Below are 25,658 nucleotides of genomic sequence, written 5' to 3' on the forward strand. Positions count from 1 at the left end.
TATCATATTTCAACGTTTCGTTGTCTTGGGATTCTCTCGGTGGTTGACGTTGAGTTAACGTGCCGATTCGTATAGGGGTTGTCTCAGTGCATGGTTTCGTGTTCCTTCAGTTGATCTTAAGACTTCTAGAGTTGTCCTTCACTACTTTATGAGCTGTCATTGGTTTGACCTTTTGTTCGGTCCCTGCTCTGTTCTTTTCCGGTATGTTCTGAATTTCGGGGACGAAATTCCTTTAAGGAGGGAGGTTGTAACGACCCGGTCATTTTCCTTCCTTTCCCTTTTCTCTAAAATTTTATGGATAAATTTTTTCCGTTTAATATTCCTTTCTGAGTTTAATTTCTCGTCGCTTAGTGTCATCTCGAGTGCTTGGAATTAGTTTCAGAGACTCTTTTGTATGGATTGAGGACCGAGTCATTTCCACATTTTCACTTTTCGGACACTATTCACTTTTTGTCATTTTCCCTATTTCGTCCTTTTCCTTATTATGTCTTATCTCCGTTTGTTAGTTTTTGGCACAACCTCACTTTTCGTGCTCAGAGTTAGTTTTTGACTTCATGTGCCTTCATCTTGAGTGGTTTCCTCGAAATACGTATCTTTACTTTTGCAAAAAAGTACTCTGGTTGCTCCTGGTGTTCATAGGGGCATGGATGCACAATTCTTCAGAATCTTTTTCTTTTCTTGGGGAGTTTTTCGTAAATATCTTTTGAAGATATTTTATTTTAGGGGCATCTAAGAAAATATCTTTTGGAAGATATTTTCATTCTGGGCCAGTTTCGCAGTTAACCCTTTTTGGAGGGGCCATTGTGCAATTAATGAAAGTTATTGCAAAATACCTCGTCTAAAGCCTGGATCCTCGTGAGGGATTCATTTTCATATTTTGTCAAGTCGTCTACTCTTAGAATTCCATTCTGGTCATTTTTCTCCAGTTTCAGAATTTCTAGACCTAGTTGCCGCCGAACTTGTTCGAGGCATATCTATCTGCTCGGGACTCAGTTTTCGACGCCGTTTCTTCCTTTGTTCATCTTTTCTCATTTTGAATCTTTTTTATTCATGGAGTTTTGCTGTTTGAGTGCGTTTGCTCAAATTCCACTTTTCTGGACAGGGCGGGGCCCTTTCGGGGCACTTTTAAGATATCTATAAATAGGTTGCCCTAATTTTTAAAATCAGATTTTTAGACCTTCTTCCTCTTCTTGGCCGGCAGCCATGGGAGCCCAAGGGGCTGCCTTCACTCTTTCTTCTCCTCCACTTGATTTCCTTAGTGAAAACCCTTCGGCCTTAACGTTTATTGTTCACCTTGATGCCACGCACCTTTCCCCCTTATTAAAACCCGTTTTTGGCCAAATTTTGAGTTCGCGTTTGAAGTCAAGTTGTGATTTTCATGGGGTTTTTTGGGTATTCTTGTTCATCGTGTTATCCCCGACAAAACCCTTCGATATCGTCGGATTCAGAGCACTTTTCTTTTGGTGGGGATTTGAGATTTCCATCTCAAATTGAGGTAAGGGGTGTTATAGGTTATTATTCTTGTTATATTTCATGCTAGTGATGTTTATGCAACTTATTTACATGCTTTGGTAACAAATCTAGAGATTTTATTATTTATTTTTTTTGTGAAGGATTTGATTTTCCCGATTGATTATAGCTTTGTTTAAACATGTGGCATGGAATTATATTACCCCTTGATATAGTCATTGACATATATTAAATTGAGAATTTTTGGACAAATAATCAAGATTTTATTTAATAATTTTCTTGAGTAAATATTTAATTCATGTGACCTTATCTAGCTTGAAATCAATATATGTTAGCATATTATATTAGGCTTTAATACACTCTTCAACATATGTGAAATTGAAAGTAATCGGAGATATTTTGAAATCTAGTAATTATTAATTAAATTGATTAATTAATTTGCTCCAAGTGCACTATTCATTTCTTTGAAATTCTGACTTGATATTCTTGATGTGCATGCCATATACTTTCACATATATTAAATCTAGAATATTTGATTAGGTTTTGAAACCCTTCATTTAATTAATTTCTTTGTTTGAGATTTAATCCTCATGATGATATACAACTTGGAATTAAAATGTGGCATGCTAGTAATTTAGGCCTTGGTATACTTGTTAACATATATTAAATTGGAATCATTTGAATGAGAATTGCAACTTGTATTTAATATTTATCTTTGGTGAAAGTTAAATTTACATAGATGTAACTTGCATGAAATAAGCTTGTAATGTGATATTACAATAAGCCTTGGCATGTTCCCTAACACATGTTAATTTGAGAACATTTAGATGAGTTTGAAAATCTAGAGACTTTAATTAAAAGGATTAATTAAAATCTATTTAATGGTTCCCTTGGCTTAATTAAGTTTTTAACTTGATATATGTAATGACCATGACTTGTTTACTAGCATATAGTAATTTGGGACCATTTGAAGTTGCTTTAGAACCTTGGGATTTAAATTACCATGATTTAATTAAAATTACACTTTATTGCTCTAACAACCTAATTGAGTTTTAGAATGGATATAGGTGATGACCATGTAATGTCCTTTAATATGTATTAATTTGAGGTTATTTGGAATTGAATTGGAATCTAGAGAATTTAATTGTGTTTATGTAATTAAATTCTATCTAATTGCTCCATGAATTTAATTGCGTCTTGGAAGTTGTTTCTATGCTTAAATCATGAACTTGGACTTGTTGTGTATTCACTTGGTTACATTTGAGCATTTGATAACATTGTTGTTATATTGAAATTCATGAGCTTATGTTTTCAATGTTGAAAGATATTGTTATACCGTGTAACGAATCGCACACTGAAGATTCGACATTTGTCATGCCATAGTAGTTGTGGACTTATTACATGTATTGTATGTGTTTCCAAATTTGGTTGTGCTTGGTAGATAGTTAATATCTTGTATATACATGTTGATATATACGTTGTTGCGCAACTTGTTGATTTTGGAAACTTGGGGATGTCGTTGTTTGGCTACTGCTAGGACTTGGTTTTAGTGCGGGGGATTGTCCCTCTATATAGTCTAGTGCGCACATAGGGAGGTTACCCATAGGCTAGTAATCCTAAAGTAACTATGGTGTCAGTTTGATCCGGCATGAGGTCCAAGTATCCGCTTTGGTTGATTTCACATTTCTTTTCAAGTTAATAACTAGATGATATCGTAACTTGTTGTTCTTTGTTTGATTTACCATTTTAAGTTGCAAGATGTTAACTTTGCGCAATCATGCTTTATGCGTTGTGTTGGAAGTTCCAATGTTGGTTAAATTGTATCGATATCTTGATTTGTGTTTTGATGTTCAAATGTAATTTAGGAATGATCCTATATATTCATTTTGAACATAGACGTCAGGTGGCATGACCCACTCTTGTTGTTTTCGTATTTTAGGTTTCAAGTTGATGACTTTGAGAATCTATATCTTGTTGCTTTGTATAACATGTTTTTATGTTGTTGAAATGCATAAATGATGTAATTTATGCTAGAAATACTCTAAGGTAGCTTAGGATGCTTCCTGAGTCTCATTTTGATATAGACGTTAGGTGGCATGAACCCTTTTAACATATTTCACCATAAGGTGATAAAATTGTAAAATGCTAGGTCGACGCATGCTCATCTCCTACGAGTAGCTTTATGTTAATCACCCACGTAGTGGGGACATTTTTCAGGTACAGGAATCAATGTTGAGATTCTCATTATGCTTGGATGATTTGTGGACTTGAAGATTTCCACTCTCATGAAGGTTGGCTTGAAATGCCATTTGTAGCTATTTTGTCAAATGTGTATATTTGTTTCCAAACTTGTATTATGTGCTTAAGCACACTTTTTGGTATTCCTTCTATGTATATGATATGTGGCCAAGGGCCAAACTTCATTTGTAATCCATGTATATTGAAAAATGTATAATTTTGCCTTTAATGAGAAAAACATGAAAACTTGGGTTTCAATACGTCATTTTCGCACCGGCGTGTGCATTGTGTATGTTATTCATCCTTTAGCATTCATTTTCTATATGTGAGGTGTGGCCAAGGGCCAAACACCATTTAGTTTTCATTTTTGCATCTTAGTTCACATATTGCATCTTTGGGCTAAAATAGTAGAAACCGAGCCTTTGAGGGTTCATTTTCAAATCGGGTGGTGTACCTCGTTTCTGCTCTATGTTCTGGCTGAATTTTTCTCTTTCCTAGCATGTCTTGGTGCATGCCACTGGATGCCGAATGGGGCACCTGCATGGGCGCCGGGCGCGCATGGGGCATGCCATGGCCTTTGTCGGGCCGCCACGACGTCACAACTTCAAACACTCGTTTCTCCCTCGTCCGGACTCCAAATCGAGTGAACTTTTTTTTGTACTTTTTTAATTTTTCGCTGTCTTTCCAACGATGTGCTCGGTTGCACCGGTTCTTCCAGGATAATTACCAATTTACTCCTTTTGCCTTAAGTGCTCGTTTTTCTTCGTCATGCCGTTTCTCATTCGTCCGGACTCCGAATCATACGATTCTTAAGTCCATCTTGATTAATTTTTCGTTGTCCTTCTAGTGGTGTGCTCGGTAGCACCTGAATCTACAATTTTTAGAAATAACTATTTTGCCCCTGGGGGCTTATTTGTCATATTTTCGATCTTTTGCTTCTGCATCAGTTCTTGTTGAGTTCCACGACCTCGTGAAAGGTCACTTTGACTTCTTAGAGTCTTGTTTTCTGTCTTCGCTTCCGCATTCAGATCCGTTATCGGATCATCCTTTCGGTTCATCACTAACGCACTGGCCTAAAAACCAGGGTCGTCATAACAGCTCATCGTCGTCGCAGCTGCCTTGTGTGTGTGCATATATATATATATATATATGTATATACATATATATGTATTATGTATATATGTATATACATATATATGTGTGTGTATATATATATACGTGTGGATATATATATGTGTGTGTGTGTGTGTGTGTTGGTGTTGGGGGCGGCAAAAGGAGGAAGAGATAGAGGAGAGGAGAGGAGAGAAGGAAATAAATGGGTACTGGAGGTTAGAAATGTCATTTTAACATTCAAATTAGTCAATATAAAAGTCAAAGGGCAAAAATGTCAATTCATTACTATTGGGGTGTCTTTGGTAACTTTATCAAATTTGAGGGCTTGTCTTTGTCCCAAAATAGATTAACTTTCATCTATGTGTATTTTTGGCAAACCTCAGGGGGGGTGTTGCTGTACTTTACCCAAAATAAAAAATAAATCTAAAAGTGTTGTTTAGTGGACATGTTTTCATTTTGTAGGACTTATATTTAACCGTTCAAGATTTAATTCTCCTTTTCACTTTTAAATTACACCTCCATTATAATATGTGACGACCCTGGTTTTTAGGCGAGTGCGTCAGGGATGAACCGAAAGGATGATCCTGTAACGGATCCAAAATGCGGAAGCAAGAAACAAGACAACGATCTCCCAAGGCACAACACACCTCTAAGACACTTTGATGACCTTCCATGAGGTCGTGGAACTCAATGAAATAAAGTGCGGAAGCAAGAGATCGGAAAAATAACGATTAAGCCCCCAGGGGCAAAATAGTCATTTCTAAAAATATAGAATCGGGTGCTAAAGACAGCGAAAAATTAACCAAGTTTGACCCAAGAATCACTTGATTCGGGGTCCGGATGAAGAAGATATGAAACTCCAAAGTTTCATAAAATTAAACTTTTGAGTTAAAATCAATGCGGCAAGGGTACTTTACAAGGGGTAAAATGGTCTTTTAAGACAAAACTAGATGCAATTGAGCATACCAATAGATAGACAAGGAAAAGTTAATAAATCTAGACTTAAGAATCACTTGATTCAGAGTCCGGGCAAAGAAGATATGAAGCCTCAAAGTTTCAAAAAAATAGACTTTTGGGTTCAAATCAATGTGGCAAGGGTACTTTGCAAGGGGTAAAATGGTCTTTTCAGATAGAATTGGATGCAACCATTCATACCGTTGGATAAACAAGCAAAATTTAATAAACTTATACTAAAAAATCACTTGATTTGGAGTCGGGACGAAAGAGATATGAAGCCTCAAAGTTTCAAAAAAACTAACTTTTTCGGGTACGAAAATCTGGGCAGGAATAGTGTTTTGACAGGAAGCAACTTTTCAATTTTTTTTCCAAAACAAAGGCTAGAAACGGACCCTTAAACGAATTTTTCTGCAAAAACACGAAGAAGAAACCCCCCTTAAAATCATGTTTCCTACCCGGTTATGTGGAAGAAACGAAAAAAAAAAAAAAACACGCTGTAAAATCCCTAAAATGCCCCTAGAACAGAGTAGGTCAAGAGGGACCCAAAAAGCTGCTACAAGCATTTTTTTTCCCAGAAACAGCCAGAACAGAGAGTAAAAACGGGCTAGTAGATGAATTTTTCTGGAAAAACATAAAGAATAAACCCCCCTCAAAATTGAGTTTTCTACATGACTCACGAGGGAATTCAAAAAAAACTCACTGTAAAATGCCCAAAATGTCCCTAGCTCAGTAAGGGGTCAAAACTAAAAAAAAAATGCAACTTTGCACCAAGTATACATTTGGCCCTAAATGCATTTCTAGGTTGAAACGAATGTGCACGCAAGTGTATTTAGTGTTTTTAAGCACACGAGAATGGTTTGCGGCTCTCGAGAAGACCCGATGCAAAATCCGACCCCCCAACGGCCAAAAAGGCGAAAATGCACAAGAATTGAGAAATTTGAAAACCAAAATTAACAAATGATTTCAAATTACTGTTTGGCCCTTGGCCACACTTTATACATGATTAATGAGACCCTACGAAAGAATAAAAATGAAATTCCCACACTTGATGCAAAAGTTGTGACACAATGTCTAAGCATTTTTCAACATTTTCATATTAAACCTTGAAAACGAAAGTGCATAGAAAGCAAGATACATGTCATTGGCTTCCGGCCTCATCTCATACATGTTAAATACATTGAAAAGAGTGTACTCATGTACACTTTACATAAATGGGATCAAATATTACAAGGTTAACATATGGCTACAAAAAGGCATTTTATGCTAACACTTGCATAAAATGGAAACTTAGAAACTACAAGCCATCCAAGGATCAATAAGCATCACGAACCAAGTCTTTATACCTGAAAAATGTCCCCACTACGTGGGTGAGTAACATAAAGCTACTCGTAGGAAGTGAGCATGCATCGACCTAGTATTTTACAAATTATCACCTTATGCTGAAACATGTTAAAGGGGCTCATGCCACCTAGCATCTATGTCAAAGTAAGACTCAGGGATCATCCTAAGCTACTCATGCAACTGAAATGAACAATGATATACAAGTATATATGCTCAAGTACACTAATCATGTTAGACAAGAAGAGCAATATCCAACATACCTACACAAGTATTCGATATGCTAATAGAGTACTCACAAATCAAGCATACAAGCACAAGTATACTAAGTAAAGGAAAATACACATAAGATAAGTATACATGGCACAAGTATACAAAAATGAAATCCGCACACACAAAACAAGCATACTAAGCATAAATACACTAGATAGAGTTTAGATACACCAACAAGGATACAAGTTCAAGTATACAGTTTCAAGTATACTAAATGAGATCAAAATACATAGGCAAGCACCAATTCTCAAGTTACAAGTAATCCATGATTAACAACTTGAAATTGAATGCCAAATCAAAGTAGAAAGACTAGGACATGTGGTCACTAGACCAAGCAAGTGTTTCCGGGTAATTACGACTCACAAGGCACTACCTAGTGCGCACATGCATAAGTTATTCCGGGCAATTACGACCCACAAGGCACTACCTAGTGCGCACATGCATAAGTTATTCCGGGCAATTACGACCCACAAGGTACTACCTAGTGCGCACTTATGACTTAGAAGACTTTTGTCTCCGTACTAGAGCCAAACCCTAGCCATCACGTGAAATATGTCCTTATAAGCTTTCCACTATGCAATTTATAAACCAAATCCACTAATGCATAAAACCATCTTCCATGCACAAATAAGGTTAAATCTACACAAACAATGTCCTAGAATTCAAGTCTAGATAGCATATGATATGTCAAGCCTCCAATATGCAATTTATAACCAAAACAAGAATATTTTACAACAATTGAACCACATTACCACACTAAGCCACAAGTACTAAATAAGTCCCAATTTAGTAACTAGCTTCCAAGGTAAACAATTGTAATATTCTAACAAGCTATACACCTACACAAGATATATCTAAACAAGCTATGCAAGTCAATGATATTCTATATCATGCTAAGTCCAATTACCATTTCAAGATGTCTCAAGTACTAATTCTACATCAAATTAGTAACATGCTCACAAGGTGATTAAATGGACTACATTTCATGGGATTATCAACCTATTACATCCAACAACAATTTAAGTGGCCAATACACTTAAAATAAAATTAATTAGGCTCATTAATTAATTTTTCTCTAGATTTTCAATCAATTCCAAATGTTCCCAATTTAATATATGTTAGAGAGCATGCCAAGACATATCCAAATATCACATCATAATTTGATTTCATGCTTGCTAAGACCATGTGAATTAAACTTTCACCAAAGACAAATATTAAATAATTTTTGCAATTCTTAATCAAATGCTCCAAATTTAATATATGTTATTCAACATACCAAGGCCTAATTTACCAGTAAGCCACAATTTTATTCCAAGTTATATACACTAACATATGAATTAAATCCCAAATATAGAAATTAATTAAATTAAATTCTATATCTTAAACAAAGGCATGCTCACAAGTTGTATATACTTATATATCAATCAATACAACATAAATATAATCCTAAGATACCCCCTACCTCAATTTGAGATGAAAATCTCAAAAGCCATCAAAATGAAACGGCTCCGAATCCGACGATACTTCGGGGTTTTGTTGGGGACAACGCCGTGCACGATAAACTCCAAAGAGGACCCATGAAAAACACAACTTGACCTCAAACCCAAACTCCAAAATTTGGCCAGAAATGGGTTCTAATAAGGGTGAAAGAAGCGCATAATCAACATGAACATAAAACGTAAAGGCACTTCAACTTTTTAACAAAGAAATGAAGTTCAAAAGAGGAGAAAGGAGATGGCAGCCTCCCTTGAGCTGCCATGGGAGTTCTGGTCGTGCAAGATGAGTGGGGAAGATGAAAATCAAAATATCTCATCCCCCTTTTATAGGAAAATCCAAAAAATGCCCCGAACGGACCTCGCCTGGTCCAGAAAAAGTGAAATTTGAGCAGACGCGCTCAAATGATGAAACTCTGTGAACAAAAAAGATTCAAAATGAGAAAATAAGAATAACGGAAGAAACGGTGTCAAAAACCAAGTCCCGAACAGAAAGTTATACCCTAAACAAGTTTAGCGCAAACCGGGACCAGAAACCCTGAAACTCGAAAACATCGACCAGAAGGGACTTTTAAGAGTTTACGACTCGACGAAAAGTGAAAATGAATCTTGTACGAGGATCCAGGCTCAAAACAAGATAATTTGCAACAACTTTCATTAATTGCACAATGGCCCCCACAAAAAGGGTTAACTGCAAAACTTCCCCAGAATGAAAATATCTTCCAAAAGATATTTTCTTAGATATCCCTGAAATAAAATATCTTCAAAAGATATTTACGAAAAATACCTCAAGAAAAGAAATTAATTTCAAAGAATTATGCATCCATGCCCCTATGGACACCGGGACCAACCAGAGTACTTTCCTGCAAAAGTAAAGATACGTATTTCGTGGAAACCACTCACGATAAAGATACGTGAAGTCAAAAACCAACTCTGAGCACAAGAAGTGAGGTTTTGCCAACAAAGTGACAAACAGGGAAAAGACGAAATAGGGAAAAGGACGAAATAGGAATAAAGACAAAAAAATGAATAGTGTCGAAAAACGAAAATTGTGGAAATGACTCGGTCCTCAAAGGAAGTTGTTAATCCACGGAAAAGAGTCTTAGAAACCATTTCCGAGCACTCAAGATGACACTAAGTGATGAAAAACCGTCCACAGAAAAGAAAAGATAACGGAAAAAATTTAACCGCAAAATTTGAGGAAAAAGGAAAAGGAAGAAAATGACCAGGTCATTACATAATAATTAAATTTATTGTATTAACTTTATCTGTTGTTAATTGAAAAATTATTTAATAGTAATGAACTTAATTTATAGTTTTTTTAATTGGTAAAGTATAAGTATGAGAACTTTCCAGTGTTGGGAGATATAATATGAATTAATTAAGAGAAATCATCTCTGCCTTAGAGCATCTCTAATGCTAAATGCCATTTCGGGCTGCCAAATCTATATTTTGAGAGGAACTACAATGTCAAAATACTATATTTTAGCAATTTTGCTCCAATAGTGCATTTCATCCAAAATGCCATATTTTAGCAATTCTCACCCTCTATTGAACCAAGTCCAACCCACTTCTAGCTTTCCAATCCTATTTTAACTCTGACCATTGATTTCGAAATTACCTTCCCATCTTAACCATTTATTGCATTATGTCCCACATAATATTTTTAGGGCAAATCATTTCAGCCTCCCCAATCGCCTCAATCTTTGTTCTCGTTCTTGACTCTGAACTTGCCCTAACTATATTTTTACAAATTTGAGTTAAAATTGGTAGACTTCCAATCCTGAATTCCTATTTCAGATATGAGTTGGGCTTTACCTGCAGTCCAACATGATAATGGCGGTCGACAAGTACAACTCGTTGGTTCGGTCTCGAACTCATAACCACCGAAGTACTTTCGCTCCGTCATAGAATTTGCATCCACCGATGGGAAGTTTGTTGCCGCCGCCGCCGGTAATGGTGCTTAACTGGGCGGTGAGGGATGAGGTGGCGGCAGTGGGGTTACAAAGGTGGGTCTTACAAGTGTAGAGGCGGTGGTGGCGTCAGCAAATTGAACAGCTTAGGGTTTAGGTTTGAATAAATTTTCTTTCCCCTCCATATTAGCGTACTCTCTCTTCTCTCTCTCTCTCTTTCTCTGCTACTGCAAACGACAAAATCTACAAGAATCAGAAGTTCAAAACTCATATATTTTAGTTTATCTATCTGTCAAATTAGGGTAAGTGAGGCGGCTGAGAGCAGATCTGAAATGGGGATGATGTTTTCTGAAAATCTATGGATACATATATGTTGTAATTGTTTGCTTCCTTACTCCACCCATTCATATGGTTTTTGGTGTTCTCTCTCTTTTCTTATTCAGCTTCATCATCTCTTTTATACACACTCAAACACACATACGTATATGTGTGTATATATTGTTTATATTTCAGTATATCTATCTGTTTACAAGAATCAAAGGTTCAAAACCTATTACCTATATCAAAACCCATATTGACATATCATTTCAGAGTTCGCCGTTCGCAAAACCCATATCGATATATCATTTCAGACTCTGAACTTACCCCCTTCTCTCTCTCTGCAACTGCTAACTCTTAAGCCGGATCTGTAAATGCCATCTTCAACCATGGAGAAATTGGAATCATTGAATTGAGAGAGAGAGAGAGATTGAAGTCAGATTTTGTATTGAGAGTTAGATATACAAACATACACTTATATATATAGAGAGAGAGATTGAAGTTAGGTTTTGACGCAACCGGAAGAGGGGACAGGAAATGCACATAGACAAAGCCGTTCCAAATGGCGTCGTATAGAGAGAGAGAGAGAAGGCCTGCCAAAAAAATTGGCAGCTCCTATATTTGAGAAAAAAATTGGCATTCTCAAAATTTAAGAGCCTAAATGAAAGCCCATTGCAGAGCTCACTTTTTACACCTCTCTCAAATTTTGAGTTTAGCAGCCCAAATGAAAGGTGCATTGGAGTTGCTCTTAGTAAATTAATTAGTACATTCTCTGCTAAATTCTTATTTTAAGAATGAAACGTCAAAACCATTTTTTTCCATTAAATTTGCATTAGAGTTTAGAAGTGGGTGGTGATTAAAATTTGATTAAGCAGAGTTTAAATTAGTAAATGCATCATTTAATTCCCTTTACTCCCTTGTTCATTGATTGATTATCTATTCTACCTTTGAATTTGAAAAGAAGAAATATTGACAAAGTTTATAGAATCCTGACAAGTCTGATTGAAATACTTTAGCGTTTTAATTAACTTTGGACTTTAAGAAAAAATCATGAAAATAAATTAAATCAATCTATACGTGGAATAATATAGTTTAAAAACTTGTTCCATTAATTGTTTGGAATAATATGTTCGTTCGGTGGGTGGGTTTCACGTCGTTTTTGCTGTGTTTTTACTAGATATACTCTTGTTTGGTTTGTTTCTGACTCTACGGGGTAGATTTGTTGTTTTGTTTCTAGTAAGATCTCTGATCTATGTCGGGTTTTGGTGTCCCCGTCCTTTTGTGCGGAGTTTGGGTAGTTTTTCCCTAGTCGGCGGCGCCTTGTGGATGCAGCTTTGGAGCTATTGCCTTGATGATGCCTGACCTTTGGGTCACTCCCGTTGTTGCTTTCTCCCTGGATGGTCCGCTAGTGTGTTTTGGTTTGTTTCTCAACAAATTTGAAGCCCGTTTTTTAATTTTTCCTCTTTTGCTTCATGATTTGTTTGACTTTGTACGGCTTTTATGGCTGTGTTTGTAGATGCCGTATGGCTGGTTTTCTTATTGCCAGGATAAATAAAAAAAAAAATAAAAAAAAAAAGAAAAAAAAAAAGAAAGAAAAAGTTTGTTTGGAAAAATAGAAAGTATATTGTCTTAAATTAAATGTACATATATAAATATTTTGAACATGAGAATCAGTCATCTTTTAAAGATGTTCTATTTGTTTTTAATATTTATTAATTTAAGCAATATTTTAAAGATGTTCTATTTGTTTTTAATATTTATTAATTTAAGCAATATTTTATTTCTCTAAGATAAAACTCAAAATATTTTTTTAGTTTGCGTGCGTTAAAATGAATCATAAATCCATATGTAAACCAACTCGTCATACCACTCTTACTCTACCCTTTCCTTCTTCCCTCTAAAACATTTCCCACTCGGCACTCGCCGTCTGCGCAATTTCAAAGGTTTTTAAACCCACTCAAAACCCTAGAGAGAGGAAGCGGAAGAGGAAGAGAGAGACGCGCGCACACAATATTTTCATTCACGGCTCACATCAATGGCCTCCAGATATATCCCCGTTGCAAAGCTTTTCCGATCTAATCGGCCGTTCACGGTGGCCGCTTCTACTTTCGCCGGCCACCATCACTCTTTCAGCTCCTCCGGCGCACCCGACAACCACACTCGCTCTCAGCCCTCCCGAGAAAGAGGTAATGACTCGTACTCATCGTCTCTCTATCTGTGAATCTGTTTCTATTTTAATTTTCTTGGCTGTGTTTTGATTTTATGTCTCTGTGAATCTTTTACAGCTTAGTGATTTTGTTTACTGTGTGTATTTATTTACTCCATCGTTCTGTACACACACACACACACACACACACACACACACACACACATGTATATAATTATGAGTACTTATTCTTTTCACCTCAATGTCCAGACATTCTATTCCGATTCCGGGCATGTCAATCTTTACTATTGCCTCTCGCTCGTACATTGATTATTTAAATATTCAAATTTAATTGCTCTTTAACTTCCAATTTCTATTGTAGTGTTTATACTTTCAATTTCTTCAATGTAAAACCACCATTTTAATCTGTTAAAATTGCGTTACAAGTGGATGGATCAACATTTGATTCACCATTAAGCAGAGTTTTGTTTTTTTTTTGACAACGCTGATGGTGTCCGGCCTCTTAGAGCAACCAATAATGCTGTCCCCCCTTATAATCATTAAGCAGAGGTTAAAGGGTCACTAGATGCTCCATTCAATTAAATTGTCCTATGAGCCAGCTTATTTTACTCCCTTGTAATAATTGATTACTCTACCTTTGAATTTGAAGAGAAAATAAACATTGACAAAGTTGCTAGAACTTTCTCAGCTCTATTCCGTTCAGACCCTCCCCCTATTCCTTACACGGTTCTAATAATTTCCCAACTACTTTGACAAACTTATTAGAACTTTGTGATTTATAAACACTAATTACATTTGTAGTCTGATAAATGGGAATTGCTGTGTTGAAAATGACATTTTATGTCTAAAAATGGATGTTTCCAACTTTTGAACGATATTTGAACTAACAATTGTAAAATCTATAATTTGTATCCATACTATTTTTTAATTTAGAACGATATTTGAAATAACAATTGGGTTAGATTGTGTTATGATTGACTATTTCATGCTTCTGGTTAAGCCCAGTTGAGCCCCAACCCGCTTGAGTTGAATCCCTACAGAAGGATTACCCCGCTGATGACTGGAATTGGTTTGCCAAGGAGGGCAAGCATATACATACCATCACTTACCGATAATTAATCACACCGAACTCATAGTATTGAACATTCTGACTCCGACTCAAAGTGGCTTCATCAATGGCTATGAGAAGAGCCGCCACCTCTTCGATCCAATTCCTCAACCCTAAAACTCCATCCGCCATCCTAGCTCGCTTTGCCACTGCCCGTTCCTGCACCTCCACCACCACCACTGAGGACTCATTCTCCTGGCAACGTCAAACCCAAGGATTTAAATGGTAGTACTAGTGATATTTTTCTTGTTATACACATAATTTTAAGCAAAATTCATCTCTTTTAGTTCTCAAATTTAGTTATCTACCCTATTATACCCAAATCTTAATTCTATTTCAATTTTGGTTTCGTCTTTTTTGTTACTGGTATTGTACTCATAATTTTACTTGCCATAATTCTACTCATAGTTTCAATCTTTTTCTCATTCTACTTATAATTTTAAGCAAGACCCATCTTTTTTTAGCTATTGTCCCTGTTATTGTACTACCCAACTCTTGATTTCTAACTTAATTTTGGTCTTCATTCTTTTTGTTACAGTTATTCTAGTAATAATTTTCCTTTCCATGGTTCTACTTATGATTTCTATATTTTAAGCAAAACCTATTTTTTAATCAGCCAATTTTAACTATCAACCTTGGTATTGTACTGCCCAACTCTAGATTCTAATTCAATTTGGGGTTTTTGTTTTGCTACAGTTATGGTTAAAGTTCCACTTCAGGAAGTTAAGATGGAAAATCCATTTCAATGTGGTGGACCCGGAAATGCGGTGGAGGTCAATGAGGTGAAGGAGGGTGTACTTGTGAGGATGGCATTGCCTGGTGTTGGCGAGAATGGAATTAAGGTTTGGGCAGAGAACCACACTGTGTTCTTCCAAGGCGATGGAGAGAAGGAATATGAGAAGGATGATTGTGGGAGGAGGTATGTTGGCAGCCTTGAATTCAGTCCCGATGAGCAAAGGGCTGACGGGGTAAAGTTCGAGATGAAGAATGGAATTCTCAGGCTGATGGTTCCGAATGTGGAAGGTAAGGAGGAGAAGAATACCAAGGGTAAGAAGGAGAAGAAAATGAAGTGATGTGTTTGGTGAGTTGATGTTCAGTGACTGGTATTTGGAAATAGTTGAAAGAAACTGGTTTTTATGTGTCTTTTAGTTGAGAAGAATATTTTTTTGAATGCGATATGATATATACAATGGAGTAAACTTTTAGTTCTTATTTTTCTCTTTTAAGTAAAAGTAAAATTAGTTGTGATTTACTGCTCTTTCTTATGTGTCTTGATTTTTAACTGGTGTAATTCATATTTATTGTTTAGATTTAAATATACACAAGCTGTTAGTGCGAGTTGTGCTTTAAGAGTTTCAACATTTGCTAGTATTGTTTTGAACATTTAACTCATTCATACCACTTGGATGAGCTCAATTCAAGTTGCCATATTCGAAATATCAATTGCTTTAAATGTAGATGTTTTTTCTAGGATGAAGAGTATTGGATAAAAAAGTTCCTATATGGCCAGTGAACTCTCAATTGAGGACTTTTTGGTGATGTAATAGTAGGGTCAAGCTTTGTATGACATAAAAGTTATTGATATTTGGGAACATATATAAGAGAGAAATGCTTGGTACGGTTGTGATTGCGCAATTGTGGCTCCTCAACTGTAGAATTGTGCGGTTCTCACAGTGAGACCCACGTGATCGAACAGAGTTGTGACTGCTACTGTTATCCATACAAGGATAAGCTTGAGAGGATATATTCCAACGACGTTGATCTTCTTCCTGATTTCTACAACACTGACCAGATCAATGTCGCCGATTCCACAGCTGATTCAGTTTTGTTGCCCCTTGTTATCTTGGAATTGATGTTAGAGACTTTGGAAGGACTGAATTAGGTAGATGCTTACTCAAGCTATATATTTATATATGAATTTTCTTATTTTAAAAGTATTATATGGAGGATGCTAGGATATGTGTTTGCTGCTATATGAAAATACAATGTTGTTTCTGGTTTCTATAATTTAGAAGCTGTTAATGCAGTTTGCTTCTCTATAATTTTTTTAGAACTAGAGTGCTCTTTTTTTTGAGGGGGGGGGGTAGAGATTCTGATATGATATTGTCATCTTCAAACCTACTTAACTCATTAAGTTATGGGTTTGAGATAGGTATATAGTATGGTTTCACTTCAGGAAGTTAGGATGAAAAATTCATTCCAATTTGGCGGACAAAAATGGTGTGGAGATCAATGAGGTGAAGGAGGTGTATGCTTGTGAGGATGTTGTTACCTGGTGTTGGTGAGATTGGAATTAAAGTTTGGGTGGAGAACAACACTGTTTTTCCAAGGCAAAGGAGAGAAGGAATTTGGGAAACATGATTGTGGGAGGAGGTATGGTGGCAGTCTTGAGTTCAGTCTAGATGAGCACAGGGCTTATGGGGTAAAGGTTGAGTTGAAGAATGGAATTCTCAGGCTGATGGTTCCGAATGTCAGGGGGTAAGAAGGAGAAGAAAAGGAAGTGATGTGTGAATTGGTTTGTGTTGTGTATGAGTTTTTTTTATGTTTGGTAAGTTGTTGATCAATGGTATCTGGAAAATAGATGAAAGAAACTTGTTTTAGATATTCAATGGAGTAACTTATTGTTCTGATTTTGCTTTGATCAGTAAAATTAGTTGTGATTGACTTCTCTTTCTTATGAATCTTGATTGTTAATTGGTGAAGTTTGTATTTGTCATTTAGAATAAAATCTACAAAAGCTGTTAGTAGCTAGTACTCCCTTATTTTGAACATTTAACTCATCATTCATATCAGCTGGGTGTATGGCTGTAAATGAACCAAAGTTTCGATGAACAGCTCGAGCTTGGCTCATACAAGTTGGTTGTGGTCATAATTGAAATATCAATTGCTTTAAATGTAGACATTTTTTCAAGGAGAAAAGAGTATTCTTTTGCATTATATGTTTGATGTATTTCTAATATTTGTGGCAATTAGTTTGGAATGAATTGGGGCCATTGGCTGTGCTGTTCCACTGTGTTCATGTGTGTTTATGGCGGCCACCATTTTGTTTAGAAAACTGGGCTTGTAGATGACATGAACCCTGATACAGATTAAGTGGTTATAGGAAAGTAAGTAATGGGTGATTAGTGTTCTAATGGTCTCAGTGTTCAGTGTCAAGCACGTGCTGACGTGCAGCTGGTGTTTAGTGAGTTTGGCTCACGAATGAGCTCTAACCGGAGAGTGACTGGTTCTATGGTATTGATTATGTTGAACAGCAGTAGCTGGATTAGGGTTTATTCATATGCTCTTTAGGTGGTTCTGTGGTGTTCATTGTTCTAGTTAATGTCGAGTCAGTAAACTATATACTAAAATGTGTTTCAAAAATATTAAAAATAATTAGTATTAAACCTGTTAATGTTATATACTCGAAAGTTATTGTTGTTAAGTGGCTAACTTTGCTTTATCTTAGACATTATGTTATTGTTTATCTTCACAGTTAACTATTTAAGGGGTGAGTACTTTGAGTTATAGTGAAGTACTCTACTATATACTAAAACATGGACACATAAATCCTTCTTTCTTATAAATTCGTTTCAAATAATTCAATCTTTTGTTTTAAATGTTTATACATATGTCTAACTAGTTTTGTTTATGTTATTATTTTATTTAGTTGGTTTTTTTTTTTTTTTTTTTTTTTTTTTCTTAGCACTATTTAGTTGTTTTAAAGCATGATAAATTGTTTATATCCATAAGCTAACTTGCCTAATATTTTGAAAAGAAAAATAAAATCACTTCTCTTCCTTATAAGGTTGCTATTTTGACAAAGTTACTGGAATTTTGTGATCTTGTTAAATTGGTTGCCCAAAATAATGGTGACTAATAAGTCAAAGTGAAATTACTTTTGTATTTTAATTAAGTTTTGGTATTAAGTAAAAATTCTTAATATTTTACTATTGAATTTGTACGTTGAATAGTAATTTCTAAGAAAAATTCAAAAAAACAGTTCAATTACTTGGATAAATATAAGGGATGGTGTATAAATTAGATGAACATATCAACTTATTGAACATAATATTATTGCAATTTGAAGTGTTTTTTTTTTTTTTTTTTTCATTTTTATGAATTGTTTATCTTTTAAAAATATGTTAAGATTATGTTAATCAATATCTTCTTTCTCCAAAATAAACCAGTTGAGAAGGGATTTTTTTTAGAAAAGTTATAAACTCAGCTAGGTACAAAAGAATATCAAATCTCTTATAAGAAAATTATAACTTACATGTAACAAGAATAGAAAAGAAACTTTAATAAACAGATAGTAATTAATAGCCTTCACAGCTCGCATCAATGGCCTCCAGATATCTCACCGTTGCAAAGCTTGTCCGATCTAATCGGTCGTCCACGATGGCCACCTCTCCTTTCTCTGGTCACCATCACTCTTTCAGCTCCTCCGGCGCTCCAGACTACCACACTCGGTCTCAGCCCTCCCAGGGAAGAGGTAATGACTCGTACTTATCGTCACTCTCTCAAAATCTGTTTCTATTTTGATTTTTTTAATTGTGATTTGATTTTATCTCTTTGAATCTATTACAGCTACATAGTGATTTTTTTTTTTACTGAGTTTTGGTTCATTTCTATATGTGTGTGTGTGTATATATATATAGTTCTTCAGATAATATATCTAGCTCAGATGAACCATCCGATTCTGACTCAAGGTCCGGATGCGACGTGCAATGCAATGGAATACGAGCGAGAGGCAATAATTAAGGTTGACATACATGGAATTGGGAAAGAAGGTCTGGACATTGAGGTAAAAAAGAATGTCATCCACATCGAAGGGAAGGCAGAGAAAGAAGGTCTGGTATGATTGATCTTCCTTGGGGTTTTTTATAACACCGCCGAAATCAAGGCCTCCATTAAGATGGGTATTCTGAAAATGGTGATCCTGAAGAAGATGGCCTCAACTCTTGCTGCACTGTCGATCAAGTTTTGGGGTGCGCCGGCCCTCACGTTGCCACCGTGGATGTGAGACGTGCGAAGGATGCATTCAATATTTTAGGTAGATCTTAATTTACTCAATTTACACTCTAGCTGGTACTGTTAAAAATTTCAGGAGTATGATGTTACTTGATGTGTGTTTTCTTTGCTGTTATATATGCATATATGAACTGAGAACAAAGAGTGATAAAATTTTTTGTTTGCTGCTAATGGCATGATTATTAATTGGTGTAGTTTGCATTTGTGGTTTAGAATTAAATATACATAAACTTTTAGTAGTTGTTGTTGTGGTTTAAAAGTTTCAGTACTGCTAGCCAGTGTTGTTTTGGGTGAGCTCAATTGAAGCTGTGTTATTAGAAATATCAAATGCTTTAAATGTAGATGTTTATTCAAGGAGAAAAGAGTATGGTTTTGCATTATATGTTTGATGGATTTCTAATATATATATATATATATATATATATATTGTTGCAATTAGTTTGGCATGAAATTGAGTCTTTGGCTGTGCTGTTGCCTTGTGTTCATTTGTCTAATGGTGGCAATTAGTTTGGAATGTATTTGCTTTAAATGTACATGTTTTTTCAAGTAGCTGGAGTAGAGTAATGGCTGGTTTGTCTTGGTGCTTTCTTCAAATTTTACAATAACTTTGTATTAGTCAAAGGTGTTTATTAAATAAGATTCAGACTCTGATTATTGGATGTGCCGATTTGAATGAAGGAGGGTCTTATTTTCTTACATATTGAAAAGGAGTTCATATATGAAAATGGATTATATATATATAGGAACACATTTATAATCAAGAAAATAGTTTTTAATTTGCTATATAAGAGTATTGAAGATACCAAAAATAGCGTGGGCCGGATATGACCCATCCTACTAAAGATTGGGTCGGGAGACAACAATTGACCCGATCGGATAATAGCCCAAGAGGCCCAATCTCCATTAAGACAATCTCCGAGCCCAATCTCAAAGAGAAGAAATGAACCAGCACTGAAAGAAAAGCCCAGAAAATCAGCCTAACATGGAGGATGAAAAAGGAAACTTCTAGAATACTTGTAAAAGTCTATAAATAGAATGAGAGGGAAAGGTGGTTGAGATATTTTGAAGTGTAAGAAGTTAGTTTTCCAAATTGAGAGAACATTTTCATTGCAGCTTCAATGGCATCGTTTGTGGGAAACAAAGAATAGATGCAAGTGATCCTTGAATGTGTTACAAATGGATTGATCTTCTCTCGGAGGATTAGGTTCGATTTGCGAGTGTCGAGGTTCGATCTATGAAGATTGAGGCCTGATGTCTGGAGATTGAACTCTGATTTGTGGAGATCGTGATCTGATTTATGAAGGTTCAATTCTAGCGGACGAAGGCAAGATCTGATGAATTCGCGGCAGGAAAAGTTCAGATCTAACCAATGGAGATCAGAATTTGGCCAAACGAAGGCCAGATCTGACGAATTCGCAGCAGGAAAAGTTCAGATATAACCAACGGAGATCAGAATTTGGCCAAACGAAGGCCAGATCTGATTAATTCATGGCAGGAAAGTTCAGATTTGACTAGGATTCAGTAGTTGATGACTCTGCTCCGATCATGAATGATGATCGGAGGTGAAAGTTCTTATCCGCAGGAGAATGAGCAACATGCAAAGCTTGATGAGCTAATGAGCTTGATCGAGACGTTAAGGCGAGAAAATGCGGAATTAAGAGCCGGAATGGATCGGCGAGACGCTCTGGCAATTCCACGACCACCGCCTCCAGCAGGAGAAAGAACTCTGTTGCCAAATGTCGTTCGCCAGGATGAACAAGAAGGATATGTTCACTTGGATCCGCGCCGTGAAGAGTTTAGGCTAGAAATTTTCCCACCGAATATCCACCATCAGGAAGATCGGGAAGGATTTGTCCATCTGGATCCACACCGTGAAAGGATCGGGCGAGAGGAAGCCATAGAGTTCGGTCACAATAAGGCTACACTGTCATGACAGAGGGAGTTAACTGAGGAAAGGTTGTTCGATCCAATCTACCATCCGTTAATAGCCACGTATGACCACAGGAGTTTAGGCAAGAGATCTGTTGAGGAAAAAATACTCCCGAAGGAAAATGAAGCCCTCCGCAAGCGGCTCGGATTGCCGATTCACCATTTACAGATGAGATCTTGAATGCTCCAAATCCAAGAAAATTCTCCATGTTAGTCTTCACTTTGTTTGATGGAACGAGTGATCCGATCGAACATGTTTATCACATTCAGCTAAAGATGGATCTGAATATAGAAAATGATGCTCTGATGTGCAAAGTGTTCCCTACAAGCCTTACTGGACCGATGCTTAATTGGTTTAAGAATTTGGCAAGGGGGTCGGTGGAAAGCTTCAGGAGCATGTGCGACAAATTCATAAGCCAATACGATGGAAATAAACGGTCAGCCAAAGACATATCAAGTCTGTTTACAATGAAACAACAGGAAGGTGAACTCCTCTAAGCTTTTCTCACTAGATTTAACCTGGAAAAGAGCATGGTGATAGAGTGCCATCCATCCACAGTGGTTCAAGCATTCAAACTAGCTATGAACCGAGGAACACCGTTCCACACAAATCTAGTGGTGAATACGCCGAAGACTATGGATGAGTTGAACGAGAGGGCTGATGGTTTTGTGCGCTTGGAAGAAGAAGAAGCAGCCAATGCAAGGAAGGCATCCATGGTCGCAGTAGGAGAAAAAACCAAAGCAAAGATCGGTTAAAAACAGGTTGCGCCACCACATCTGACCTTTTGGAGAGTAGAAAAGAGGCCTAGGGAGGAGGAGTCGATCACTCCACTCAAGGTCAGCTTGGCGTGGTTATTCCAAGAAAATAAAGATAAGTTTCGCCCTCCCCAGCCAATCAGACAACCACTTGAACAAAGAGATCAATCCAAACATTGTGCTTTTCATAGTGATTTTGGACATCTGACTAATGAATGCAGGAATTTAAGAAGACAGGTAGAGATGTTGATAGCGAAGGGGGAGTTCGGTAGTTACATTCAAGGGCCAACAGTAGAGTAAAACCGACCGGTTGAGCAAGTGAAGAGAAATCAAAAGCCGAACTATCATAACGCTCAACCTGTTCGTATTATAAATGCAATTCATGGTCGGCCCGAGACATCCGAAGAGTCAGAAGAGTTACTCCGAACACGGCTTCGCCAAGTACAAATGAAGAAAAGGATAGGCAGTGTAAACGTACTACAGCAACAAAGCAGCTCAATCCAGATAAGGTTTGACAGAACGGATCTTTTGCGAATCCAGATCCCTCATGAAGATCCCTTGGTCATTAGCCTGCTGGTAGCAGAATGCCTGGTTCGAAAGGTTTTGATTGATCCACGGAGCAGCGCAAACGTCATGACAAGAGTAGCGTTCTAGCGGCTTGGAATTGAACTAGAAAAGCTCAAACCTACAGGAAATCCACTGTTAGGATTTGAAGGAAAGTGGGTGGAACCCATCGGTATGGTTGAGTTGCTAGTTTTAGTTGCCGAGCGAGATTTGGTAGAAAGCTTTGTGGTTGTCGAAATTCACCCGTCTTACAATTTCTTGATGGGAAGAGGGTGGATTCACAGGATCTAAGGTGTCCCCTCAACTTTGCACCAAGTAATGAGATGCATGAGTCCAGATGGGAGCAAAGTGATTGATATACATAGAGACTAGGTGGCGGCAAAGGAATGTTATTCTATAACCCTGAAGGCCGGCGGGAAAGGAAAAACGATCGTTCGACTTGCGAGCCCGAGATAGCAATTATAGGGGCCTCCACCCAAAGAGGTTGGGGAGGAGGAAGAGCCTTTGATCCTTACTGAAGATCCCCTTGTGGATGTGCAGATTGATCCTTAGAGACCAGACAGAACCACAAGAATAGGATCAAGGCTTGTAATAGAGGAAAAACGGCAGCTCGTTGATCTTTTATCTAAAAATGCGGACGTGTTTGTTTGGAGCCACTCGGACATGCCAGGAATCAATCCTTCTGTGTCCTATCATTCTCTCAATGTTGATCCGAACGTCAAGCTTGTAAGACAGAAGCAGAGGAGGTTCGCTCCAGAGCGCAATCAAATCATAGCCGATGAAATTAATAGATTGTTGGAGGCAGGGTTCATCAGGGAGGTTCAGTACCCATCTTGGCTCTCGAACGTGGTGGTAGTCTAGAAGAATAATGGGAAATGGAGAGTTTTTATTGACATAACTAACCTGAACAAAGCTTGTCCAAATGACAGTTTTCCTCTACCAAAGATTGATCAAATAGTAGATGTGACTACTGGATATGAATGGCTAACTTTTCTGGATGCTTACTCAGGTTACAATAAGATTCCTATGGACCCGAACTATGAAGAAAAAACTTCCTTTGTAACTGAACGAGGGATCTATTGCTACAAGGTTATGTCGTTCAGATTGAAGAATGCTGGGGCCACTTACCAAAGGTTAGCAAGATTTTTAAAAGTTAGATAGGTAAAGCTGTAGAAGCCTATATTGATGGTATGGTAGTCAAAAGTAAAAAGAAGGACCAGCATTTGCTGCACTTACGAGATGTGTTCGAGGTGTTGAGGAAATACGGCATGAAACTTAACCCAACTAAATGCTCGTTCGGGGTGGGCTCCGGACAGTTTTTGGGACACTTAGCAACAGCAGGGGGATAGAAGTCAGCCAAGCTCAAGCCGAGGCTTTGATAAAGAATGAACAACCAAGAACCATTAAGGAGATTCAGGCACTCGCCTGACGGATATCGGTGCTAAGCCGGTTCATTTCTAAGTTGTCAGATCGTTGTAAACCGTTCTTTGACACAATAAGAGGCTACAGAAGGCAAGCCTAGGGGGATGAACAACGACAGGCACTGACCAGGTTTAAAGAGTATATGCAGAACCCTATAATCCTTTCTGCCCCAAAACCAGGTGAAAAGCTTTTCATGTATCTTGGGTTATCGAGCATTGCGACAAGTGCTGTTCTGGTACGGAATGAGGAAGGAAAGCAATTCCCAGTGTTCTACGTTAGCAAAACAATGGCCGATCCGGAGAGAAGGTACTCAAAGGCCGAGCGGGTGATCCTATAATTGGTGAATGCAAAGAGGAAACTCAGGCATTATTTTGAATCCCATCGTATCGTTGTTCTTACCACCTTTCCTATAAGGATTATCCTGCATAAGCCAGATCTGTCGGGAAGAATGACAAAGTGGCCATTGAACTGAGCTCATTTGATATAACATATGAACCCTGAACGGCCATAAAAGGCCAAGCAGTAGCTGATTTCCTACTTGAATGTGATATAGAAGATGTAGAAGAAGACCTCGGGGATCAGTCCTGGAAGCTATTTGTTGATGGGTCTTCTAACCAAATGGTGGCAGGAGTGGAAATCAAACTGCAGACCCTAGAAGACACCACACTGTGTTAAGCGATCAGACTCAAGTTCAGAGCAACTAATAACGAGGCAGAGTATGAAGCATTATTAGCAAGTCTGAGACTAGCTAAAGAACTGAAGGTCAAGAGTTTAACTGCTTTTAGTGATTCGCAGCTAGTCGTTAGACAGGTGACTGGAGAATATGGTACCAAAGATGAGACAATGGAAGCCTATCGTTCTGCTGTTATGCAGGAAGCAAAAAGCTTTGAGCAAATCAAGTTCATCCAGCTGCCAAGAGAAGACAATGATGATGTCGATCGGCTAGCTTTTTGTTCATCAAACTCTGGAGAGTTGTTGGCAAGAGTGATCCCTCTTGATGTGATATATCAACCCTCCATTTTTGAGGAACCACTTGGCTCAGGTCGTCTGCAAGTAAATGTCATACCTTATGAGCCAAGCTGGATTGACCTAATCATGATTTTCATAAGAGATGGTGTGTTGCCAGAGTAAAAAGACGAGGCAAGGAAAATCAGATTGAATGCTGCAAAATATGCCATTATTCATAACCAATTGTATAAGAGATCTTTCTCGGGTCCATATTTGAAATGTGTTACCCCCTCAGAGGCAGGGCAGATTCTAAGAGCTATTCGTGAGGGGGTATGTGGCAACCATTCGAGAGGAAGATCTTTGGCACACAAGGCGATGACATAAGGATATTTCTGGCTGAACATGTCGCGGGATGCAGAAGAATTCTCCAGGAGGTGTGATAAGCCAAAGGTATGGATCACTGATCCACCAACCACCTGAAGACTTGCACGTAATGGCCAAACCATGGCCTTTCGCGCAATGGGGGATGGATGTGGTTGGCCCTCTGCCGAAGGCGAGATCACATAACAAGTACGTTCTGCTTGCGACAGACTATTTCACCAAATGGGTAGAAGCCGAATCGTATCCTAGTGTGACTC

General features: G+C 37.4%; 2 protein-coding genes across 2 annotated transcripts; both read left to right on the plus strand.

The window, feature by feature from the left end:
• The first annotated feature begins 12,948 nt into the window (after positions 1-12,948).
• Positions 12,949-15,646, plus strand: LOC132279197 (small heat shock protein, chloroplastic-like). Its single transcript, XM_059781128.1, has 2 exons — positions 12,949-13,299; positions 15,085-15,646. Exons 1-2 carry the CDS (start codon positions 13,149-13,151, stop codon positions 15,459-15,461), a joined length of 528 nt encoding a protein of 175 aa, XP_059637111.1. The 5' UTR covers positions 12,949-13,148; the 3' UTR covers positions 15,462-15,646.
• Positions 15,647-18,064: 2,418 nt separating this feature from the next.
• On the plus strand, positions 18,065-19,587 carry LOC132279198 (uncharacterized). The gene is made up of 2 exons (XM_059781129.1): positions 18,065-18,862; positions 19,029-19,587. The coding sequence occupies exons 1-2, from the start codon at positions 18,712-18,714 to the stop codon at positions 19,229-19,231; spliced, it is 354 nt and encodes a 117-aa protein (XP_059637112.1). The 5' UTR covers positions 18,065-18,711; the 3' UTR covers positions 19,232-19,587.
• The last annotated feature ends 6,071 nt before the right edge of the window (positions 19,588-25,658 follow it).

Source organism: Cornus florida, unplaced genomic scaffold, assembly GCF_030987335.1.
Source record: "Cornus florida cultivar Cherokee Brave unplaced genomic scaffold, ASM3098733v1 CherokeeBrave_3.0.0_Hap2_Chr10, whole genome shotgun sequence".
Taxonomy (NCBI): domain Eukaryota; kingdom Viridiplantae; phylum Streptophyta; class Magnoliopsida; order Cornales; family Cornaceae; genus Cornus; species Cornus florida.

Coding starts and splice junctions, on each gene's coding strand:
- LOC132279197 (XM_059781128.1), top strand. CDS start 13,149: ATGGCCTCCAGATATATCCCCGTTGCAAAGCTTTTCCGATCTAATCGG. Junction 13,300..15,084: donor TCAGCCCTCCCGAGAAAGAG/GTAATGACTCGT, acceptor GTTTTGCTACAG/TTATGGTTAAAGTTCCACTT.
- LOC132279198 (XM_059781129.1), top strand. CDS start 18,712: ATGGCCTCCAGATATCTCACCGTTGCAAAGCTTGTCCGATCTAATCGG. Junction 18,863..19,028: donor TCAGCCCTCCCAGGGAAGAG/GTAATGACTCGT, acceptor ATATATATATAG/TTCTTCAGATAATATATCTA.